At 39.9% G+C, this 25,824-nt stretch overlaps 2 protein-coding genes across 9 annotated transcripts in view; one reads left to right on the top strand and one right to left on the bottom strand.

Moving 5' to 3' along the window:
* Window positions 1–895: 895 nt before the first annotated feature.
* Window positions 896–21,059, top strand: TMEM62 (transmembrane protein 62). Of its 2 annotated transcripts, none has more exons than XM_044435777.1 (14): window positions 896–1,169; window positions 1,669–1,780; window positions 4,363–4,500; window positions 6,203–6,248; window positions 6,773–6,914; window positions 9,292–9,416; window positions 9,566–9,688; window positions 12,342–12,497; window positions 12,937–13,096; window positions 14,238–14,351; window positions 15,276–15,360; window positions 16,851–16,955; window positions 17,988–18,106; window positions 19,145–21,059. In XM_044435777.1, the coding sequence occupies exons 1-14, from the start codon at window positions 1,008–1,010 to the stop codon at window positions 19,472–19,474; spliced, it is 1,917 nt and encodes a 638-aa protein (XP_044291712.1). In that variant the 5' UTR covers window positions 896–1,007; the 3' UTR covers window positions 19,475–21,059. The 2 variants fall into 2 exon arrangements, with proteins under 2 accessions (XP_044291712.1, XP_044291713.1); XM_044435778.1 differs by lacking the exon at window positions 896–1,169 and adding an exon at window positions 1,198–1,234.
* The window catches only part of PTGR2 (prostaglandin reductase 2), a 41,517-nt gene continuing 19,049 nt past the window's right edge, over window positions 3,357–25,824 (bottom strand). For 6 of the 7 annotated variants that reach the window (XM_044435781.1, XM_044435783.1, XM_044435780.1 and 3 more), the window contains 2 exons: window positions 6,383–6,444; window positions 3,357–4,371 (listed from right to left, as the gene is read on the bottom strand). In XM_044435781.1, the coding sequence (XP_044291716.1) occupies window positions 4,300–4,371; window positions 6,383–6,444 (134 nt within the window). In that variant the 3' untranslated portion in view covers window positions 3,357–4,299. Of the gene's footprint in view, window positions 4,372–6,382; window positions 6,445–22,677; window positions 23,706–25,824 lie in introns of those variants that run through there. The other variant, XM_044435782.1, reaches the window with a different exon arrangement.

Genomic DNA, 25,824 nt, shown 5'->3' with positions numbered 1-25,824 from the left:
AGAAATCACATTGGCCTACAAGTTCTCCTTTTCATCCTCACAACTGTGTGAGGTAAGTAAGGCTGAGAGTCTGTGACTGGCCCAAACTCCCTCAGCAAGGTTTATGATTAAGCTGGGTTTGGAACCCACATCAGCCGAGCCCCAGTCTCTGTAACCGTCATGCTACAACTAGCTCTCTGTTTACTTCTGGAAAACACATACAGAATTGCACTTAATATACAGACTGCAATCCTATACTCTATTTTCCAAGAGTAAGTTTGTATTCAGTGGAACTTTCATAGATTATGTATAAGATCCTGTTGTCTGCAGAAGTCAATCCAGTAACTGGTTCAGCCTGAAAGCTGCTCTGGAAGTTTTGGGTGGGGGCTGAAGAATGGAGGTTAAAATACTGTAAATAAGATGTTGATACCGGCTACTTTCTAAACAAGTGCATTATTAACTACACCCAGTATCCCTTTTGACACCCTATGCCCCATATTCAAGCATTATACAAAAGCTCAAACGACTCTGGACACGCAGGAGTGTGAAAAGTAGCTTGCGAAGTGGTTTGGAAGGCTGATGGTATTTAAATCCAAAGTAATTTCTATAATTTTAGCTATCATATCTTTATGCCACCTATTAACCAAGTCCTCTGTGCAGTATACAAATTTAGCAAAACCGGAAAAGGCAACACCCTGCACAGGTTTAAGTGTGTGTGTGGGGCGGAGGGTCGACTAGTCCTTGTTATGCCCGCCTTGCCCGTTACCCTGCTACTGCAGCCCGTCGCCGGCTTAACTGAACCTACGCAGGCTCCACCTTGGCCGCCTGCTGGCCGGGTCCTTCCTCCTCCTGAACTCTGACGGGAAATTTCGCACTCCCCGGAACAGACGAGAAAGCGTGGTTCTAGTCATCGGGGGCTTTCCTGCTCTTTACGCGCGGGCGCACCCAAGCCACCCGCAGAGCACGGGGAGGTGTTGCCCGCTCTCCGGGCAGGCGGGCGCCAGTGGATTCTGACGGCCCGTGGGAAAATGCGGTGGTTGGCGGCCGGGCTGCTCGTGGCCGCGCTGTTTGCGGGGGTAATAGACTGGTATAGCCCTTCGGGGCCACAGCAGGGGAGCGTGGAAGCCCGCTCTTTCGCCGCCGAGCCGGTGCCCGGAGCTAAAGCCGACAAGCTCTTTTGGATAGTTCAGGCAAGTCCACCGATTGACTAGCCCGCTACTTCCGGTAGAAATCTGACCCGCTGTTGGTAACAGAGGTAAAACCTTAGCAATGACTTAAACAATCGGGCAACCGTGATCTTACCTGTTATCCGTAATAAAATATATAGCTATCCAAAAGCCTTACTGTATTTTTCAGACATTGCTTTTAATTTTTTAAACAAGAGAGATAAGCGGTGCTTGACCTGGTTGTTTGCAACAGGAGAAAGGTATTCAATATGTAGTGTGCTGTCAGAAACAAATTTGTCTGCAAATATTGCTTGAGTGTGTCTTGCTGTAATGGTGAATATGTCAGGTGGACTTTGGTGGTATTAGTGATAAGGTAACTAGTTCTTTCCAGAAATAAAAATGTAAAGCTAATGCTGATTTTTATTTTAATATACATGCATGTAAAGGAGCTGGGTCAGTACTGCCTTTGGGTTTGTGAGACATTCAAAAGTGCTGGTTATGAAATTAAGCTTTTTTTTTGTAGGTATCGGATATTCACATCAGTAAATTTCTGGACCCTAAACGAGTTTCTGATTTTGAAAGGTTCTGTGTGGAAACAATTCCTGTAATTCAGCCTGCACTTGTTTTAGTAACAGGTGAGGTATAACTCTTCTCCCTTTACCTCTATTCCTACTCTAATTTATTTGTGGAATGTATTACAGTTCTCTGAGCTTGAATCTTGGACATAACATAAATAATGCTAGCTAGTCCTGGATTTGAAATAAAAACTCCAGCCTTGTCACTTAGGAATTTCCGTTTAGGAATGGGTGACTCAGATAACTGGCCAGGGAATTCCTAGACATAGGAATTAATCCAGACATATTTTCAGTAATCATTCCTATGCTTCTCTTTCCTCCACCCCCTCCACCTGTTCAATCTTTGCTTAAGTCTTATTTTCTATTGAATTTCAATGTCTGGGTTCCCAACCCCTTGTTGGTTTTGATGATTTGCTGAGAGGCCTTGATATTCTCAAGTTTCTGTCATAGTTCATATGGCAATCAGAAAAAAGGCTGAGACACCTTGCCTGGAGAGGTGGCACTGGCTGTCTTCCTGTACTTCTGGTTGATCCTGGACATAGTATCCTTGTGGACCTAGTCGCCTCCTCTCCTCACCTCTTTAGCCTTTCTCTGAAGTCAGTCTTACTACCACAGAGTAAGTAATAAGATGGACCTCGTAGTTCTTTCCATGCTGGCTTGAGGGGAAAGGACATTCAAGCATGGAATTCCAACTCTAATGTCAGATTAGGAATCCAAAGCATCCAACAGCTCTGTAAATGCTTTTGTGGGTGCATTGGATGGCTCTGCTTGTTGATTTATTTTTAACGTATTTATAACTTTCTCTTTCCCATGGATTTAGGGCCACTTGCAAGTATTAAGTCTGGATAGCTTGAGGAAAGAGTGTGAAACAAAAATACAGTGTTATTTGCTTAGATGTAATTATAGTTAAACATACAGTGGTACCTTGGCTCATGACTCTGGTCGCAACCCAAACTGGTCGTGAGCCAAGTCAAATTTCCCCATAAGGTTCAATGTAAATAAAGTTAAAATGTTCTGTAAATATTTTTTTAATCACAGGGAAGATCAATGCACGATCACGATTGTCACCCCATGCGAAGTTCACAACCTGCAGGAAAATTTTTATGAAATTTCTGCTTGCAACCTGATTTGGTCATGAACTGAGGCATTTGTGAGCCGAGGTACCACTGTATCTTGTTATAAGTTGGTTTGGGGGTTGCATCAAGCAGAAAACAGGATTTTAAGAAATAGACACTGAGTAAATTAGGATGCAAAATCAGACATGATACAAAAGACTTGGGTAATGATGATACTATACAGTACTTGAAAATGGGCTAACATATTATCTTGCTATATGAGACTGAATCACATCTTAGTGGAAATACCCGGAGATAAAGAACAATTGCTCACCATTTCCTGCTAATCTCAGAACTAGAAATATGTGTTAGTTAAAAGACTGTTATTAAAATGGGACTGTCACCCTCCCCTCAGGGACCTAATTGAGCCAGTGTGGCACAGTGGTTAAGAGCGTGGGACTGGGACTCAGGCGATCCGGGTTTGAGTCCCTGCTCGGCCATGGAGCCAACTGGGTGACTCTGGGCCAGTCACAGACACTCAGCCCAACCCACCTCACAGGGTTGTTGTTGTGGAGATAAGATGGAGGAGGAGATGTAAGCTGCCTTGAGCCTTTTGTAGGAAAAAGGCAGGATATAAATCGAAATAATAAATAAATAAATAAATAATTCAGCCAAGGCACCTCACTTTACATTTGAGAATATTTAAGAAACAAAACTGCCTGTGTCAAAGATGAAATATTGAATTTATTGAATATGATGACATATGGCTGCAAAATAAAAACAAGAGAAAGAAAGCCTATATTTCTCTTTTCTGTGGCTGTATTGGTTCCCTGGATAGGCCAGAGATGCTCCATGGGCCTCCAAAGTTGTCTGGGTGAGTGATGTGCCATTTTCTCTCTCCATGCTGGGAATGAAAGACAACACCTGTGGCCATTGATTTTATAGTGTTGTTTGCTTCCACTATGGCCAAACCTGTCAGTATGGAGGGAGGCCTTCCTGGAAGCATAGCTACTTCAGGGGGCAAACAGCTTCATGTTTACAGCAAGGGCATCTTTTATGTACAGAATGACTGGGAAAGACAGCTTCAAAGTAATAATCTCTGGTCTTCTCTGTAGGAAGCTGAAGTCCATAAGGCCTTGGTGTGGCTTCAGTAAACCATCTTGGCTTATACACACTGGGAAATTCTACTTGTTGTACCTTGAAGACCTCTTCGCCATTCTTCTGGCAGAGTTCATACATCCCCTTCCCCACACCATACACAGAGCTAGGCACCACCATAGTGATCTGAGAAATACTGTTGTGCAATGGGTGAATGTGCATGGGCCTGGTTCACAAGGCATGTCAATATTTACTCATCCTGCAGCATCTGGGAAAGCTGGTTGTGGCCTGTGGAGGTATAGAATATATGAATGTCTAGATAGCATACATTAAGATCTTTTGAGAGGGTTCTTGGCAATATCAGTTGTAGGTCAGCACTGCCTGTACAGGATCTAAACACTGCTGGTTACTTGATCAGTATTTTCTTTACGTCGAATTCCTTTGCTGTGCATTTCTTCCATGTATTATGCAGATTGTGTTCATTAACAGGTGATGTGACTGATGGAAAAACAAAGGATCAACTTGGGTCTGATCAGATTGAGGTGGAATGGCAGACTTATCAGACAATCCTAAAAAGGTCTAAGGTCATGGAGAAAACCAAATGGATAGACATAAAAGGGAATCATGGTAATTATTATCATTGTTATTTTTACTGCTACTACTACTACTATTATTGTAATATTTAATGTATGCAGTCCTTCTTACAGCAAAAAGCAGTCCCAAAATGACTTACATTCATTAACTCTATACTTGATATCATAGAGGAAGATGGAATTACTATAAACCATAATAAGCACACTAATAGAAATAAAACTAAATATTGTAAAAAACATAATCCAGACCAATACCTTATGAAAACTGTTCCTCCATTTATTTATCTATCTATCTATCTATCTATCTATCTATCCATCCATCCATCCATCCATCCATCCTCGGGACGGCTTCCAACATAATAAATAAACAATCATATACATAGATACATATAAAATCTGGAATCACCCTGGCTATAAAAATTTAAAACCAATAAATAATATTAACAATTGTTAAAATATCGTTTAAATGAAAAGATCTTGGCCTGGCGCCAAAAAACAAATAACGACGGTGCCAGGCAGACCTTTCTGGGGAGCACAGTCCATACGTGGGGCGCTACCGCAGAGAAAGCCCTCCTCCGGGTACTTACTCTCCTAATATCTTTCACAGAGGGTTCCCGGAGGAGGGCCTCTGCCGCCAATCTCAAGGGGCAGGAGGGCAAATATGGAAGCAGGCATTCCTTTAGATATCCAGGACCCAAGCCATTAAGGGCTTTGTAGGTGATAACCAGCACCTTGAATTGGGCCCGGACTTTGATGGGGAGCCAGTGAAGTTGGTAGAGGACTGGGGTTATGTGAGAATAACACCCAGTCCCCGTCAGCAACCTGGCTGCTCTGTTTTGCGCCATCTGAAGTATCCGGACTGTCTTCAAGGGCAGCCCCACGTAGAGTGCATTACAGAAGTCCAATCGGGAAGTAACCACTGCATGTGTCACTGTCGCCAGGCAATCGTCCTCCAGGTAGGGATGCAGCTGATTGATCAACCAAAGCTGAAGGAAAGCGCTCCTCACCACCGCAGTCACTTGAGCTTCCAAAGACAGCTCTGAGTCGAGGAGCACTCCCAAGCTCCGGACCCTGTCCTTTAGAGGGAGTGCAACCCCATTCAGGACAAGGTCCAAGTCACCTACCTCGGAGCCCAAACTACCCACCAACAGGACCTCTGTCTTGTCTGGATTGAGTTAAAGTTTATTGACCCTCATCCAGCCCATTACCATGAATACCTAGAATCTACCCCTTCTCACAGCTTAGAATGAATATCACAAAAACAGCTCACAGCAAGTGTGCCAAGAATTTAGAGCTGGGATTTTCATTTGTTCTGCATCAGTGGAGAGCACCAGATAGCCTGCTACTTACATCTCTAATATAATTATAATGTGCCTTTATCTATACTTGAACGGTAGCCCACTTTGGATGCCAATGCTTGCTGGAAGGTAGGATAAAATATAACAAAATGAGTGTAGATCAAATAGTATTTAATTGTTTTGGTATTATTCCATAGCAATTCACTTAGTATCTGATGCCTAGTGAGAAGATTCTTAATTAATAATGATCATTTTTCCAAAGTAAAACCATGTTAGTGCATTTATATTGTAGAGTAAATCTTTTTACCTAAGTCTAACGGGAACAAAGACTTGATCCTACATCTTCTCAAGTTCAAACTACCATTGTTCTCAATCTAGACTACTCCTTCTTCCATTCCTTAATATGATCTAAAACATTATTTGCCATTTTCATTGTAGATACATTCAATGTTCCAAACCTGGAGAGTGTCAACAATTACTACAGGTAGGTCAGTGTGTTATGCTGAGTTGAGCAGTCCAGAAGGCATTTCAGTTGTGTGGTGCATACAAGGAATATATACTAGGACAAGTTGCTTTATTTGTGTAATCTAGCAAATAAGCATTTAGTAGACAGCTTACCTGTATCATTCCTTTCTCTTTCCTGCTGCTTTTATAACTTCCATGCAGCTTTACTTCTTGGCCTTTTGAAGGTAGGAGAGTGAGAATTCTAATTACATAATATGTAATTTCATGTCTACAGTGTTTTAAATTATTACTGATCTCAGGACAAATGCAATTCTTTATCCCCTTCTTTCACCACCCCAGGAATTTTAATGGGAAAGTGTGTATTTATATTGTTAATTTTATATTGTTAATTTATATTATTTAATTGATTTATGTTGTGAGCCGCCCCGAGGCTTCGGCGAATGGGGTGGCATAGAAATTTTCTAAATAAATAAATATTTAATTGTCTTTCACAATTTCCTTGTTCTGGACTTTTCTAATACAATATTCCCATCTTTTTGACAGAAAATACTCTGCCTGGAAGAAAGATGGTTCCTTCCATTATATGCACCGTACACCTTTTGGCAAATATTCTTTCATCTGTGTGGATGCAACTCTCAGTCCAGGCCTCAAGAAACCCTACAATTTCTTTGGGATCTTAAATGCGGTAACATAAAAAAGACTTCATTCCAGCACTACTTTGTCTTCTTATGTGGCCAGTAAAACCTTGACGTTATTTGTTAAAAGATACCTGCATGTATACTAAATCTGTATGAAATCTTCAGAATAGTAGTTGAATAATTTGTCTTATAACACTGTTCATTATGGTTTTGCTTTCTTCCTGTTTTGATATCTCCAAATTAGCCTGTCAAATTTCATATTGTTATATAATAATTTCAAGGATGAAGTGCTTTTCTTGATTTGGGATCACTGGGCATTTATAGCATTTTGTAATATTTGAGTTTATTTATTGCTATGCAGGTGGAGGCAAACTATCATTTCAACAAAACAAAGTACACTGCACCATATTAGGTTTATGCAGAGGCACCCCTTAATCCCTAGATCCTGTTAAATAGGTTTTTTTCACACAGAAACCTACATTGGATCATCTTCAGCTAGGAAAGATTGCCCCCCTAGTCCCTTTTTTTTATTACACAACAATCTTCTAAGAATTATTGTTAGAATTCTATTATTCTTATTTACTGAATTCCTGGGTTGCTTCCCACCACCAGAAACAGTCTCAAAGTGTCTTAAAATTAGTTTCCATGTGAGTGGCTTCACCTGACTATCCAAAGCTATTAACATTACTTTGTCAGGAAAGGTTCAATTACTTTTAGGCAAGCCCACAGCAATAGTAGCAAAAATCTGATAGCAAACTCCATAACAATATTATTCTTACTGATTTGGAAATTAGTGTTTTTGTAGAATTTCAGGTCTAGACTGGAATGTTTATTTTGCATTTCTCTGTTTCCCTGCAAAATTTATTACATTTAAATCATGTAGCTGCCTTACAAGAAAGATGTGCTCAAAATAGTCAGTACTAAGGAAGTACTAAGAAGACAGACAGAGGAACATATTTGTGTTAAGTCCTAACCTTTTAGGATCATTGTTTTCTTTTTCCAATAATGGACCTCTTGTGATAGTACTTAAAGATCAGACCTACTTCATAATTTCACATGGACTCTAATATACGTACAAGGAGCTCCTGAGAAATTAGGGTTGCCCTTTCACCTTAGCAGGGAAAGTATTCATGGTCTTAATAAGGTGGGGAAAGGCAGGGGTGATGCTTTCTCTCAGCTGTGCCCACCTGGGTACTTGGTGGAGCACCAGCGTCGTCTGGAGGGCCGGGGAGGGTGGGGTGGCAATGGTCTATAAAAACACGCTTTCTCTCACCAGACTTCCAGTCCAAGCAGGCCAGGTTTGAGTGTTTATACCTGACTTTGTACACTCAGGACCGATTAGGGATTTTGTTGTAGAGCCCAAATTGCTGCCCAGCAATCTCCTTGCCTGAGCTGATAGTTGTAGTCTCAGACCTGGTGTTGAAGACACCCAGAATTTTCTGGGGGACCTGAAAATTCATGCCAAGACCACTCTGTCTGGGACAGCTCAGGACTTCTTGGTCATCATGACAACCATGGGACTGGCTCAACATGTCACTGGCCCAATGCCTAAAATGGGGCACACGTTGGACCTGGTTTTTTCGACATATCTGGAAGATGGTGGTTCAGATGTGGAGGGATTAACTTTAACTCCACTGTCATGGTTTGACCATTTTCTGGTGTGGTTTTGCCTATTGGCACCATTTTCCCTCTGCAATGGTGCAGGACCTATTAAGATGGTCCACCCCCAGAGACTGATGGATCCAGAGGATTTCCAGAGATCTCTGGAGGAATATCCAGCTGACATGATTGGCACTTCTGTCAAAGCCTAAGTTGTTCAATGGAATGCAGAGAAGACTCAGGCAGTTGACACAATTGTTCCTAAGCATCCTCTTCTTTCTCGTGGAGCCCAGCCAGTTCCATGGTATACAACTGAGCTCAGGGTGATGAAACAAGAGGGGAGATGACTAGGTAAGAGCGTAGGTGGATGAGAATTTAAAAAATTTCACCTAAATAGCACTAACAGTTTTATTATTCATTTTTTTACCAAAAAAATAGCCAGAGCTGCAGAAGTCTGGCGATACAGAAATGTGAATTTGCGTGGGTGCAGGAATGGGAAGCCTTACCTGCATGCCTGTTTGAAAATGCAACAAGTTCCAACCATGCTCTCAATGTTTTTGTTTCTCATTTTGCTCTGTCGTGACAGCTGCCAAAAGGCAAGCTGTCAATTCAAAGCAAAGGCACAAGTGATCTTTTCTCACAAAAAGGGGGTGGAGAGATTTATCCCTGATTGGCACTGGGACCCTCAGGGTTTTTTGTGTTCCCATTGTCAGTCCCAGCACCACCAACTTTTACACCCGTTTCTGAGACTAGGTAGATAGAAAGGTGCAGCTTGGGATGATAGGAAAGTGTACTAAAAGTCTTGCTGTCGTTCTTTCATTTCAGAATAAAATGGAAGAGCTGTCTTCACTGGCTGCAGGAAGTCGTGACAGCAACCACTCCATTTGGTTTGGACACTATCCCACCTCCTCAATCATCTCTAGTTCTCCAGGAATTCGAATGGCAATGCGGTAATACTTCTCTTCTTCGGTTGAAATGTATTTGTTGCTATTCTAATTTAAAAATCTAGGAATAAGTTGATTTTAGCCTATATTTTTAATTAGTTAGCAGTTAGAATTTCTTTTCCAAAATCAGCAATAACCATGATCTTTTTGATTAGCTCTGCCACTGCTTATTTGTGTGGGCACTTCCATACATTGGGTGGTCTGATGCCAGCCCTACATACTCGTCATCAGCATGGCACTTTGGAACTGGAACTGGGTGACTGGAAGTATAACAGGAAGTAAGTAAATTTTCATTTCACAAGTAATGTTAATTAACAGTACCATAGAACACCATGAAATAAATACTGGAATCTTTTTTACTTGAAAAATTGTAAGTCATCTAATTAAAAGGAACAGCTTACATGCAAAGCATGGGTCTCCACAGGAGCCCTTGGAGAACCCTTGTATGAGTTTTTAGCCCTTGCATGAGGTAAAATGTGCTACTGGTATTCTGCCTGTTTGCTTTGTGTTTCAGAGCCTTTAGCTAACATATTAAGTCATAACAATGGTTAACACACCTGTTATCTGGAGAAGAAACTTCCTGGATCAATTTTCAGACATTTGGGGATCTTTCCTGTTAGGAATTAATTTAAATCTCATTTTTAAAAGAATGTAGAAATTCAGGACTCTTGTGTAGCTGAGATTGGGTAGCAGTGTGGGTACCAAAAAACAAAAGGTATCTGGTGAAGTCCTTTTACAAGCTCAAACAGCGCTGGTGGAATTCCAGTGGAAATCTGAACCTTCCCATTGTGCAGCTGGTTGTTCATTATACGTGTTCAACTGGTTGTATAACTGCTAGTGCAAGTGGTTATATAAGTGGCTGTGAATGTGGAATGCACAGCTGGTTAGAACAACAGATATGTGCGGTTGATCACACAGCACTTTGTGCAAGTTAAATGCACAACTGCTTGTGCAACCATGCTTATGTAAAAGTAATGTTAATTGCATTCTCCATTTGTGCTAACAGAATGGTTGGATACTGCCCAAAGCTGGCCAGAAAGAATTCATGAGATTTCTAACTCAGCTCTAGGTTTTTTTTCATCTTTATAGTTGTTAAAAAGTAAACTTTAGGTATGTAGGAAAACAGAAAAGTGAGAGCCAGACCCTTTTACAGGGAACTGGCACTTTGACAGTGTTGACAGCTATGTCTGCATATCTTCCTGTGAAGAATCTGTGGGGAGCCCTTTCAAATTAAACCACTTTAAAAGAAACTAGAGTTTGACAACTAGTACAAAGATGAAAGAGAGACACAGAGAAAGAATCTTGCTGGGAAGGGGATATAAATTCTACCACATTCATTTCATGAGGCTAGATCACTTGTGCCTTTGTTTCCTTTTGACAGCTTATTTTTTGACAGCTGTCAAGAGAAGCCAAAGGGAAGAGGGGGGATTATTTGGAGACTTTCTGCATCAATGTTCAGGGTTTGCATCTATTGTATTCCCCAGGACATTGACCCAGCCAAGTCTTCCAATTGCCATACTTGTGGAACTGTGCTTCCTGGTTTTAGAAAACAGGAAAAAAACTGTTTCCCAACTACCAACAGCCTCTCCTATGTGATGTTTGGGCAATTTGAACAGATTATTGGTGTTAGTCAGAATGGAGATTGAGAAAGCCAACTGTCAATCTGGAAATTTTTGAATTGTGAAAACAAAAGTTAAAAGTAGAAAAAGCCACAGCAAGCTGGAATGGCTTGTGATCTGAAGAGGGGGCATCCAGCCAGTGCCAGGCACCCACTCATGCTGCCTGAGTGTGATTGGCACTGCTGAGTGCCCAGGCAAGCTTGGCAAGAGTAGCAAAGAAGTTTTGTCTCTTTTGCCAAGCAAGTTTCAGGCCAGTTCCTCATACCCATCTTGGGGTTTATTGCCCAGGCTCAAGCAACACAATAACCCATTGTCGGTTTGGCAATCCCTAAAACAAGCTATGGTTGTTATGGTGACTTGTTGCCTTCGGACAAGATACCCTATGGAAATCAGACTGCATTCATACAACATAAGAATCCATTGTGGGTGACAACTCATGATTGGTTGTCATGTTATGAAAACCCAGTCAAGTCATGAATTAAACTACCCATTAACAATGTCATGCTGTGCTGTGTGTGAGCAGGTGGGCATGCTGTCTTCTGACTGCTCATCACTTGCACTTTGTACCTGCTTTTTGAAAACCCCCGTTCCTGCATTTATTTCTTTATTATGCTTCAGTCTTGCCCACCAGCCATACCTTTCTGGGCAGAAAACAAAGTTAAAACAATAAAATACAGTGACTTATTAAAAATGTAGAATAAAAATATAAATTTAAAGCAGAATACAACCAAATATAACCAAATACAATTAAGATCAAAGCCAGCTACAGTGGAAAGATCCAAAAGCACAATGGAAGTCTGGGTTGTTGGGTGTTAAACAACCCAGAGATTTAATCAAACAACAACTCATAGCTTTAACTTTGGCTGGTTTAACCCTCAGTGATCCAAAATGCCAGATTTAGGCATCATTCCTAACAATCCGAGAATGGGGTTTCCTGGATTGTTTCAGACAGCAGATGCAAAGTGGAAGCAATGAGCAGGCAAGAAGCAGCGTGTTCGCACTTGGCTTCAACAATCCGGGAGTGGTTGTTACATGCAAAGCAGGCCATTTTCTCAGACTGCTGTTCTTCTCTTGTTTAAAAATAAATCTAATTGATAACTATAGCAAACAAAAATGAAGAAAAATTGGCTGGTGCAGGAGATCAGATCAAGCCATCATCTTGTAATCTAGAAAGCAGATAAGCTTCAATTAAATAAAAGCAAAGAGAACTAAAGAAATAATTTAAATTGTATAACCAGATAATAGAAATCTTCTGTCACTTAGAATATTCTTTGGTAACTAAAACGGTATTGTTCTAATTGCTGAATATCAGGTACCGGATTCTGGCTTTCGATCATGACCTTTTCAGCTTTGCTGACCTGCGGTTTGAGGAATGGCCTGTAGTTCTTATCACCAATCCCAAGTCATTCCTTTATAGCAGCTCTGCTCATGAACCATTACAAAGAATCCTCCATTCTACCCATATCAGGTGAGCTAATGTATTTTTAGACATTTTAAAGAAATGTTTCTTGCATATATGCAGCTGTTTGTATCTGCATATTAACACAGTAAATTATTTCAAATTTGAACTTATTATAAATGACTGGTTCAACAGGTCATATTGTGTTGCATCTCTTAACCTATTTCTTAAGTATTTTAACAGTGTCATAGGATAAACTTTTAAGGAATTTCAAAACTTATTTTTAAATTAATACTACAAAGTGTACAAGCAAATTCTTTTATCTGATTCCAGAGTCTCTCTCCTATTCATCTCAGAGACATATCTGCCTCCCACATTGTCAAAGGATAAACACCCTATTATGCCTCATTTGAGAGTCAGTCTTGTATGAGGAATAAGAATGTAATAGTGGTGATACCATCTTAACAAGTTCCACAATGTATACTAGGTTTGTTCTTTTTTTACTCAGAATTTTGGCCTTCTCTCCTTCTCCTATCAAGTTTGTCAAAGTCAATATTGATGGTGTTCATTTCGGGAATGCTTCTAAGGCATCTGGACCACTCTACGTACTGAAATGGGTCCCCCAAGACTATAGTCAAGGGTTTCATGAGATAAGTGTAACAGTTCAGGTGAGCTCTGTGCTACTCTTATCATTCTATAATGCTTCTCATAATCTTCAACTGAAAAATGTATTTAAGAACATTTTTGACTTGGAAAAGCTAGGTGAATTCCTGCTTATCCTTAATCACTCAGGGAACATCCTTGGGCAAATTATACTGAAAGAGCTGTTCAGAGAATGGGTGAGAGAAGGTAGTCCTTTGTATTGTTTCCCAAGATGTCTGTTGCTCTCTAGCAAATCCAAGAAAATAGAGTTAACACAGACATAATCAGGCTTGAATCTAATGGCTGAGTCTTCAGAGCCCAGTTTTGCCTTCATGCCTTTGAGTCAAAACCTGAACCATGTCTGAGTGGATCCCAGGCAAGGCGCCAGCTGTGTAGATCTCCCAGTGACTTTATCAAGCAGTAAAACAGCTGTTGAGAGCAATGATATGGACTGGTGGTAGCAGCAGCAGCCCCTTTTGGCAATACCTGGTCTGAGAGGAAGAGCAGTCATGATAAGTGGCAGCAGTTGCACTGTCAAAAGAGGCCATCTCTGAGAGTATTGATAACTCCTCTTAGTACTACCCGGCACTAAAAAGTTAAGTTGCTGACTATGTGGCAAGAACTGCCCCCATCTTAGTTGCCCAGAATGCCTGTAGACCCCAACATAGCATTGCAGAGTAACACTGCATTATGGGCAGGACCAAGAATCACTCTGGGAAAAGTAAATTGTTGATGGTTTTAGCCAGGTATCCCAGTGGTCTTCCCAAACCCTAAAATAAAATCAAAAGTAATAGCTTTAGTATTACTGTTGGGTCCTCTGGAGTTTTGGGGCTTCAGTATTTGCCCGTGGGTGGAAAGTGCTGACTCTGGGCCTTCTCTGAATATACCCCTTTTCTTTCTTCCACAGGAGTAGATTGTCTCTGATAAGGAAAAGATAAAGTGTTGCACAGTGGGGCCCTGTTGCTATGAGAACAAAACCTGGCCTCTGCCCATCTCTTGGAGTAGCCAACCCTTCACTGACAGAGACCTAGGGTTCTTGCAAAATAAAAGTCTGTTTTCCATAGACACCCTGCCCATAATAATGATAGACATTTTAATACTGATGATAGTAGTCACACTGCCTTCACATACTGAATGTCTCATTTCTTCTTTGTGTTCCATTTTTAGGATGCCAGTGGTAAGAGTACTACTCAGTTTCATAAATTTGCTATGGACGAAAACCTCTCTCTCAAATTTGGATTTCTGGAATCTTGGCTTCTTCTTACTGATCACCATATATGGGTGAGTATTCGCAGGGGGTGGGGAGAACACTATATATATAGTCATATTCTAGGAGCCACATACCAAATGTTATATGTTAGCAAAAATACCAATTAAACTTTAAAATGATGAATTGCAGATCTGCTCTGCTGAAGCTTCTGCTTTTCCCTCTCTCTCTTTGCAAATAATAAGTACGCATTTCAAAGTTACTAACATATTAGAATACTAGCATATGGCAGCTTTGTTTCATTTGGAAAATCACTGGAGGCTTATTGGCATCTTGTAATACTTACATTTAATTTACAAATTTACAAGCGGAACATAGCAGAGGCACAGCTTAAATTGCCAGAAAGCCAACATGCACTACTCCCACATTAGATCTCCAGGGAGATTCTAACAGTGCAGCCTTATACATGTCTGCTCAGAAGTAATGTCCAGTAATGTGTTCAGTGCTATAGTATATACAGACACCTGTGGATAAGTCCCTTTACACTCAGTACAATGGACTTCTGTGAAGGAATGCATAGGATTGCACTGAAGAATAGCTGACATGCACACTTCAGAGTCAGGCACTTTCTTGAGATATAAAATATTGTGTGAAGCATATATAAAATATATTTTGACCAGTCAAAACTCATGCTTTTGTTTACAGAATTCTGTTCAAAGCATGTGGGCTGATTTTCTGATGGCTGATAGTGGTTAGCAATCAAACATTAGAATCAGCTAAAACAAAAAAATCATAAACAATAAAATCCAGTAACACAGATTAGTAACAGAAACCTTAACTCCCCTCAACACATAGAAAGGAAAATTCTCATCCTATCCAGAACCGTTTTGACACTACCAGCGTTTGAAACTCAAGGAGCGCACTGGCACATTAGTTACTATATATGATTTACTTGATACAATAGTGGGGGGGTTTAGCATTTTTCTTTTCTGTTTCAGGTTCAAGTAGTGTTTGCACTAATGGTTATAGCTCAAATTGTCTTGCTGATAATTTTCCGGTATCGAGGAAAGCCTACACTTAAAAGTAAGAGCTTATTATTCTTAAATGCATCTTTGATCCCCCTTGCTTATACGTTATGTACATAGTGTTTAGTTGAAAGCATTCACTTACACAGCAATCTTATGATGCCTATACAGTTTCTAGACAACTGTAAGATTAGTCAGAGACCCAACTCTGAGGATGAAAAAGTGCTTCAACCAATTCTAGCTTCCAGGCCTTCACTTTTTGCTGTTGCACATTGTATGATCCATAGTTTGGTAGGGCAAATTGGGCTACATATTAGTTATACTGAAACTGAATCTAGGCAATGTTGAAGAGCTAATAGGCTTAGTAACTGAGATGGATATAGGATACCAGTCATAGAAAGGAAAGGCCAAACCAGATGGAATTTGGCCTTTAGTGGTTGCCCAGCTGTATACTATTCCTATGCCTGGAATTTCAGTTTTTAGTAATGGTGAAAAGTTCTTTTGGCCAATTTCATCTTGTGAAATAATTGAAAGCATTTGTTTTACATTCCTACCATGTGGAAGTCAATTTCCAGGTTTTGCACAGTTATGGAGGGGAAATAAGCCATGATGGCATATTTTGCCTTCCTGCACTTGCTGGTCATGAGCCATCTAATTATCATAATGACCCTCACTGGGCCCAGGTTGTCCTAACATCTAAGCCTAGTAAGGGTGGCTGGCTGGGGTTGTTTCCAACCTACCCTGGCACCTCAGAACAAGCTAATGATGATTAGGTGGCTTGCAACCAGGACACAGAGGGAGGCAAAATAAGTCCATCTGCCCAATATTTGTCCTTTATGGAATTTGTGGTTCTAGTGTGTTCTGGAAACTGCAGGTAGTTCAGAATAAACTGGCCTGCTTCTTGACAGGTTTGGATGCCAGGGGTGCGCTACACAACTCTTCCAAGAGGTTACACTGACCTGAGTTCTCTAGGCACATTTCAGGTTATTCAGTTGACCTAGAAAGACCCAAAAGCTTTGGACTTTCTAAGCTGAGAAGCCAACTTTTCCCAATATCTTGTTTCTAAAATTCACTTTCTGGATGCTAAGGGTGAACAAAACAGGCAGTGCTGTTGGTTGCTCCATGATTACAGAATTCTTTCATGTGAACTCTGATTTGTTTCTAGTGGAATTTTCCAAAGATGTAAGTCCTTTTCAGTTGGTCTCAGAATAGCCCTTCTTAGCTCTAAGATGGTATCAAAGGATGGTATCAGAGAAAATAGGATTCTATCGTTTCAATAAATGGGGTTTATCTTATTTTTATCTGAGTATTTTTACTTTAAATGTAACTACTCAAAGCCTTTAAGAAAATGTGAAATACACACCCAAACATCTTGCATGGGATTTGGGTACCTGTCACAGTTTCCTTGAACAAGTTCCCATTCACATCAATGAATGAACTTCCTTTTGACTTTGCTGCGGAATTTATCACTCTGTAAAAAAGCACTTCTTATGTGTTTTAAACAATAGTAAACTTTTTTTCTGAAATGGCTTGTTCTTTCCCATTTAGGACCTCTGAGCATGGCAGCACATACCACTCTTTCTCTTCACATCCTGAGCAAGACAAACTTCTTCTATTACTGGTTTATTCTGTTGAGTGTGTATACTGCTCTAGGTAAGATGGAAACAGTGAAACATGATTTCACTGACATCCTAATTGTGTTTCTAGCTCAAAGCCCTAAAGATGTTGTACTCTACTCTTTTTAATAGAACTTTAAATCTGTTTTTAAATGTTTTTGCATTCTCTAAAACTTTCCATACAACTTGAATGTGAGCAACAAACAAACAAGAAAATACACAGTACCAAAATTTTAATTTAAATTGAACAGTTTAAAATAGAGTGACAGTTATTGATCTGTGGAAGTCAATTTGCAGGTAATAATTTTTTAGGTATCAGTATCAGATAAGGGTATTTTATAATTTGGCAAGCTACAGATTTTTCTAATCAGCAGTGGTATTGAGTGGTGACCCCTGATTGTCTGTAATACTAAAGCATATGGCAAGGCCTTGTCCTACTGTGAAAGCAGCAGCATCACACAAAACTGAGAGCTGGCTGACTGTTGAATTCACATTAACTTGTACGTGATGCAAAAAATATGGCGCCTTTTAAAGTACTTATTCTTCCTCTTATTGTTAGTTTTAGCATTTCTATGGCACTTCCAGTTTAGCAACTTAGAATCTTATGTTTGTTTTCTCCTAACAACCCTAATTTTGCAGAGTAGTCCATGGCGGAGGAGGAGTCACAGATTGAGATCTAAATGTAGCTGTTCAAAAATGCCTATTGGAGAACAAGTTTTAATTTAAATTAATTTTAGATACCTCTATCTCATCTTACCTTGTGCAGTTCAGGGAAGCTAACTACAGAAATCATAGAATATCATATAAAATACCATAAATTTAAGGTCCACTTTCTGCCTATATTCACTATCTACACATTGAATGAGTTACTACTTAGCAGATATCCTTATTTACAAGAGCATCTTATCCAGTTAGCTAGTGTTATTACAATGACTAATTTGAAGCACTTGATGGTGATACTTGAACAAATAAATATTTTTTCTTTAATGTGGGACAGCCTTTGGAAGCTAGGCAAGTGCCTATTATTCTTGTATTTACATTCCATATATAAAACATTTCTTCCCTACAGGACCCTGGTTTATTGGTGCAATGATAGATGGTCATTTAGGCGCCTGTTTTTCCTTTGGGGTAGTTCTTGATGGCCACTTCTTTGAAGGAAGTATAACCTTTCTAGTTGGAATTATGCAGGTAGGAGTCTCAATATAATGTTTGAGATACTTTGGCATTTTTCTAAGCATTTAAGTTGTTTTGAAAACTGTTTGAACTGTTTTCTAAATAGTTGAAAGTTCATTTGTGCAGCTCTTGAAAAATTCTGTGTTGGCTGTGGCTATCTGACATGGATACACTTTGGACTAGTGGTTCTGATGTCACTGATGGCAGCTCATTTCTCCACTGCTGATAGCTTTTTTGTACAGGTTTAATCTTCAGAGGAACTTCCTGCTAAGCTTTGAGCTCCTTCAAGTTAGATAAAATCACTGGTGAATAGCAGCAAAGTCAATTCTCCACTCCTTTTGTAGTACATCTAACGTCTTTTCATGGATTTCTTAAGTTGAAACTTGTGACCTACCATTACGTTATAACTGCAGCATTTATAAAGACATAAATGACTTTCATTTCCCATCACTTGTCTTGCAATACACAGCTCTTAATCAGTGGACATGGGGAGAGGGTATTTTTCAAAATCCTGTCAATTTTGCTGTTTCTTGATCAAACAGCTGAACTCTGCTGCAAGGTATTCCCTGCCCTGCCTTGATCCTGCACTTTCCCTTTCCACAGGATTCTGTGGATTACAAAATTGTACTAAGGATAAGTGCTGTGGAGGATTGTAGGATAAAAATTAGGCAGGGCAACATTTTGAAATCATTGTATGGAGAATCATAAAATGATACAGTTGGAAAGGGCCTAGAAGTCTCCAATCCAGATTCTAACCATGTCTCATCCCTGCTTAGGCACTTTAGGCTATTTGGAAGATAGTGTCATTTCAAATTTCCCAGCAGTGGGAACATTGTCTACATGCCACCAGCCTTTCTTGCTCTTTCTTCAGTTACTAGTTAGTGAGCAGTATATGACACCTAGCTTGGATCCACTGGAGCAGAGCTCAGTTTATGGATTCATATACCAGTACCTAGAACAACTTTATGTACTCTTGTTCCTTTCCACATTCTAGTTTGCTCTGTACAGTTCCTGAGAAAATAGTCTAATGTATATTTTCTTTTTTTGGGACAGGTGGTGTTTTTTAATCTACCATTGATGGCATATACATGTTGGTGTTTGTCCTTGCGTTGCCAAGGGCATTGCTTTGGCTCCCATTTGTACAATATCAAATGGTACCGGACCGTGCCTATCCACCTACTCATGGCACTCCTATTTTTCTGGCAGGTACATTCCTGCTATTTCCTGCTACAGGCATATGGAATTATTGCTTTTTTCCTCTCTCCGCTGAGAACTTGGATTGTGCTGTTAACCCTCTTTCTGAGCCACAGGACTTGGACGCTCCAGTCCTCTATATTCAGAATCTTTATTGAGGAAATGAAAAACTACAAAAGTTCTGAATAGTTCCTTTTCAAGAAATGGACGTAACTTTCACCTGGAGGTGAAGCTGTGAATTACTGGCTTACAGGACTGATGCCTATGCAGCCTGAACAATTGAATGTGAAAGTTTAGAGTTGTCCTGAAATCACTTCTGTGCTGCTGTATAATCAGACTGCTACAGCTCAATATTCTAAGCCTTAGAGTCCAAGAGGATCTACAGCACTTTTCTCAAAACCTACTTCCTTATTCACCTTTGTTAATAAAAATTTGTTTTGAATGACTGTTGCTGTTAAACAAAGCTCATAAGGAAAATATGGGAATCAATGGGAATTATTTCTCCTTCTTAGCGTTTACACAGGGTATGCTACACTTGAATAAGGATGCAGCTGCTATTTGGTCAGTAATAAGTCACAGCACTGGGCCAGAAAGACAAAAATCCTTCTTTTCCCTGGTGCTTTTCCAGCCCTCTTTAGAACAGCACACACTTTCCCTTACCCATACCCAGTTTAAAGTATGCTATATTAGAATGATGAGATCTTTAAAATATGAATGTGGATGCTGCCAATACAGAATAAAAATAACAATACAACATAAAATGATAATAACAATACTACCAGCAATAGCAAGCAGTGGTTTTAATAATTAGAATTAGCCATAGCTTCAAAGGCCATATGGTATATAAAGTAGTTAGGTGGTGCCAAAGGTTAGGTGCCTGGTGATCTTGGGAAGGATTCCTTAAATGGTATACCATGGCTAAAAAGCATCCTTTCTAGTTCCCATCCATGTCTTTTCAGATAGCAAGGGAAGCCATAACAGAGGCTTACTTTCTCACCTCCGCTAATTGACGGCTTGATTTGGAAATAGGATCAGCACCAAGACCTTGAATTGTTCTTGAAAATGTATTGGCAACCAGTTTAGCACTAGAATAATATTGCATATGATGGCATCTGTATTGTTGACTATTTTCTGGGCAGTCTTCAAGAGTGGCCCATGTATGTTATATTACTGTATATTACAGTAATCCTGGAGTTTATCAGAACATTGATAATCATGACAGTGCCATTTCTGTCCAGGAGATGCAACAACTAGCACACTAGTCACAGGTGGTGAAATGGTGCTCTGTAGTCCTTGGTCTTCCAGTGACAAATCTGGAACTAGGATCAACTCTGAACTTGACCCAGAAGGAAGACTGCACCATTTAGAATTGATTGAACACCAGTGCCAAAAGCAAATGAAATTACCTATCCAAATCATTTCTGTACTCTCAGGATTAAGTTTCAGTTGATTGGTCCTCATCTAGCTCCTCACTGATTCTGCATACCCGTTCTGCTCTTCTACTTTCTCATCAGACCCAGATGAAAACTGAACTGGGTGCCATCTGCATACCAATGACACCTTACTTCAAAACCTTTCTAGCAGCTATTTATGTTAAAAAGCCTTTGGGCTACTATTAGAAAACCAAGTCTTACTAGGTTCACAAAATTATTTATAGTTTTTTGCACTGCTGCTTTGTGTGTTGTTGTTTTTTTGGACTGCTGTTTTATGTAATCAGTAAAAGAATGCTTCACAATCCATCTTATTCAAAAATAAAAGTGAAAAATGATTTTAAGTTGCTACACTTAATTTCAAGTTATTTTAAAGCACAGTTACACGTTGTAGGAAACACAGAACTGGTAATGAAAATGGCAGCCCTGTATCAAGTTCCTCTTGAGTAGCGTGCAGTACAGCTTAACCTGTGTCCTATTTCTTCATCTCATTCAGTAGTAACTAGTGATGTGGAATAGGGAAATGTACAGTGTAGTGAAAACAGGACACAAGATGAGTTGTCTCACACATTACCTAGGACAGCTTTAACTATTACTGCAAATTTCTGCAGCTTACTGCAAATTACTGCAAAGCAGCAACCCTTGTTTCTTATATTGGAGTTCTACCTTCAGTATTTAGTAAAGATTCTTCACTGTTGTAGTAATCAGGCCTGTTGTACATGAGACATGTTCCACTTTAAACTATTTTTTAGACAAAAGCTTCATTGGCATATTTTGGGTTGTTTCTCCATGCATTACCTATGCTTCTAAATATAACACATATAGAAATATTTTGGGATATTTGCCAAGTTGAGTAAATAAATGGCAGGAACATAAAGACCAGTTCACACAGTTACCACAGTATGTTTTCTATTTTCAGTGGGCCTTAAGTGTACACAGGGAGAGATGATTATATAGCCTTTGTGTGTCCAGCTGGCCCTATAGGTATGTGTTGTACATGGTATGCTCTACCCAACCATCAGTGTTTTCTTTCAAGTGTGTAAATGTATGTGTAAGCCCTAGCATATACAGAATGGTCTACATAGCCATATATATAAGCCTAAAGTGTGCACTGACAGACTATCATGTAATAACATATACAGGTTGGGCTTGGGGAGACATTATCAGTATATGAGAGTTTGCCCAGTCTTTTGATGTCCCAATATAATTGCTACCAGCATCAAAATCTTCATGTGGTATGAATCCTTTATATTTGTGGATTTCATAACAGCAAGTCCTATTTCTTCAATGGAGGTTACTCCCACTTAGAGGTATATAGGATTGCAGCCCAAAGCAATTTGAGTAAAAGGGGAAGTTAAAACAGTAATGTTTATTCATGGCCAGGTATGTCACTTTCTTACCAATTCCTATGCAAGTTTCTTTGTGTTTCTTTGTAGGGAATCAGATACTAACAATAAATCAGCAGCTGCTTAATCATTTTTGTATTCTGTTTGTGTACACTGTTAAGCTTCTGTATACTTTCTCACCACAGGCATTGAGCTTCTTAACATGAAGCACTGATTGTGCACCTGCCTCTCCCTACTCATAGCTTTTGCAGGTTCTTTAAACAATGTTGTTTGTAAACAATATTTTCAGTGAATCTTTTTAGAGACTGTAAAATGGGGTATTATTTCTGAAAGTGAAAAAAATGCTACTTCCACTTGTGCATTTGCAATATTCTGTAATAGCACAACATTATCTAATAGTTATATAGCAGAAAAGCAGGAATGGAAATGCTACTCATATAGTTCTTGGGTCCCAATTATATGGCATAACTGAAAACAGGTACTGTGGATTAACAGCCCCATGTAGAAAAGCCCATTAATGTGTGTGTCGATTCATTAATAGAAACCCACTGAAAGAACCTTTGGTTAATTGAGTATGTCCTTAGAACCGTAAATACAGGATTGTGTTTGTAAATGGTTAAAAACTATTTTAAAAGGCTTTATTAAAAATTAACTATACTTCACAAGAGAAACATGAGAGATTCATGGGAAATTTATCATATAATGCCACCCCTTAGTAACTACATCACAACAGCTCTGCTATATCTGGTAATGCAACCAGGAGTGCATACATAGATTGCTTTAAATGTATTCTCTGGAGGAAGACTGTATTAAGACTGACATTAAGACGACTGACATTAAGAAAGCCAGGCCAAAAATTTAATAGCTGTCTCAGAAAACATTCACTTTTTCATCCCATTTCCACTAGTAACCGTGTCGCATTAAACCACTATAACACAATGCTGCTCTAGAAAGTAGCAGTGTTCAGGCACTTGTGACAGGTCAGAATATGTTGTATTCTGGCTGAAAATAAGTTTCACAAAATTATTTCCTTCCTTCAGACAAAGTGTCAGAAAGAAATACATAAAGAACTTTTAGGAAGGACCTGAAATCAAAGCTAAACTTGCTTTCTGTTAGGATCACAATGAGTAAAGAGAAGGCCTTACAAAGATTGCTTGAGAGTCAGATGTTAAAGCTTGATTCTTTCAAAATATATAAAGGGTTGAAGCCAGGATCGACCTTCCATGAAAGGAACGGCTACTGTTGTGGAAGCCAGCCCCCACCACAGCGTATCCCTTGCAGCATGGTCTCTTTGCTCGGTGTAGCATTTTCGTGGGTTGGAGGGCCTACCATGGGAAGGAGGGGGCAGGAAGGTCCATTTTCACCAGTGTGCTTGATGCAGTTTAAATTTGTACCTAAGCTAAAGAATATAGAATTGGACAATCACCAACTTCTACAAACTCTGTGTTTAAACTCAAACTGCAAAATTCTGGTTATTTTATATGGGTGCCTATATAAAGAAAACAGTCAAGCCTAATGTGTATGAACAGAAGATGTTTTTCTTCATAGCTGGCACTCAGGAAATAGTAAACGCCTTGTTTTACTGGGAAACAAGCACTATCTGTTTTCCAATGTTCCCTCCGGCCATCATAGACTGGAAAGCAGCTAAAAGGAAGAAAAAATAGAAGTAAAAGGGGCATTATGAATCATTTCTGACCCAACCTACATATACAGAAGAAATGCTTTGCTATTTTACAGACAAGTAATGATGCTTATACCGTACAAAGCTGAGTGTGGCATCTGTTCGTTGAACATGCCTTTAATATAAATTAGAGGAGCAGAGCAATTGCTGCTGTCTGTGGGTAAAATTCAGCAGTATGCACTGGTGGAACAAATTCTCCCTGTGCTTCTCTGCATGCCCCCAAAATTTGCTCCAGAGGATTGGGAGAGACCTTTCAGAAGACCATCTCATCATCCCTGAGAAAGGATGTCTAAGTCATGATGTTGCCCTAAGGAATTTGAAAACATTGTTACTTTGTTCTACAAATCAACTCGGGGAAGAGGACAGAGAAGACAGAAGCTACTGTATGGCTCATTTAGATTGACAAAGAGCTATGCAGTATTGCTTTGACAGAAAGCAGCAGTGCCTCTTAGAATAAATACACTCTGAAGGCTCAGCTCTCTGTATACTGCATTTTTCTGACACACTGCTGGATGGGTGCCTGTCGATGTATGCACATACATGCGCACGCAGACACACACACACACACACATCCTGATCTTGCACAAGCATTTAGCAATTAATGGGAGTGGCTGTGGCTGTGGCTCTATGGTAGAGCACATGCTTTGATCCCAAATGTGATTCCTGATATCTCCATACAGGGCTCTAAACTTCTCTGGAGAACCACTGCCAGTCAGTATCTACAATACTGACCTAAATGGAACAGTCTGACAGTATAAGGCAGCTTCCTGTGTTCCTGACTGAATGTCCAAATGCCTTCAAGCAGAAACAAAGATTTCACAAAGATTTGTACAAAGATGTACAAATGCTACAACGGTATGCTTGTGGTGCACGTACACACTCTTCTATGTGGCTAGAGTATCTATTTTGTAGCAAGAGGTTGGCCTCGGGCATGTCCTCAGATGTCCTTGCCTACAGTCAGAACTGCAGTGGCAATACCACCAGCTGATGCTGCCTTCTTCTCTTTTATGTATCTTTTAATACATAAATACATTTAATACATGGTGGTACAAGGACTGCATTGCTTAGTACAGTCAAATAACTTGTTGCTTTGACCTCATAATTTCTTCCATCCTTAAGCAATATAGTCCCTTTCATATGTCTACTACTTGCAATTCCCTATCTAGTCTCCATCTCAATTCTGCTTGTTTTTCTTTCTACAGCTGCATTCTCTACCACTTTCTGTTCCAGTTCTCCCAACTTTAAGACACAATTTAGTCTACACCAACTCAATTATTTTTAGAAAAAGTCATGCTAGATCAGACCCAAGGTTCATCTAGTTCAGCTGCCCACAGGATCCGTCAAGCAGGATGGTTGCAAGACCTCTGCCTGCCCGAACTCCTCAGCAACTGGTACACATAGCCAGCGAGGCTAGTGGCTACTGATAGCCTCCTCTCTCATGAATCTATCCAATCCCTTGGTAAAACCATCCAGATTGGTGGCCATCACCATTTCCCATGGCAGCAAATTCCATCCGTAGTTTTGTATTTCTCAGATCTGTAGGATCTACTAGATGTACAATTTCTAAATCGCATCCACCTACTCTGCAACAAGACTGGAAAGTACACATTTCCTCTAGTATTGCTGGTCCTACAACATTACAACTGCTGAGACATTCTTGGATAATAATCTGCAAGATTGGTTCTGTTCTTAACACTTTCAGTGTCTTACAATAATACTGTTTTAAAGTAGTTCACTCTACGGAACAATTTCAGATTTGGTAGGATTTTATAAATCAGGGACAAGTACTTTTTCCTTTTAATGTTTGTTCCTAAGTTCACCAGCATGGAAATTGACCTATTCCTCCAGGTTTGATATTGCAGATGCTAGTTAGCATCTCTCACTGGAGAAGACAATAATGCTAGGGAAAGTTGGAAGAGGAGGAGTGGGCGGAAGCCGCAGCAGCACCCTACCACCACCAAATACGTATGAGATGGCTTGACCCCATAAAGGAGGCCACAGCCTTGAATGTAAACCAGTTAAGCAGGATTGTCATGGATAGGACATTTCAGAGGGCTTTCATTCATAGGGTAACCTGTCATA

This window comes from Varanus komodoensis, unplaced genomic scaffold, assembly GCF_004798865.1.
Source record: "Varanus komodoensis strain SLA01 unplaced genomic scaffold, ASM479886v1 scaffold3, whole genome shotgun sequence".
NCBI lineage: Eukaryota > Metazoa > Chordata > Lepidosauria > Squamata > Varanidae > Varanus > Varanus komodoensis.
Note: the sequence above shows the minus strand (reverse complement) of the source record. Positions and strands in the feature narration are given on the sequence as shown.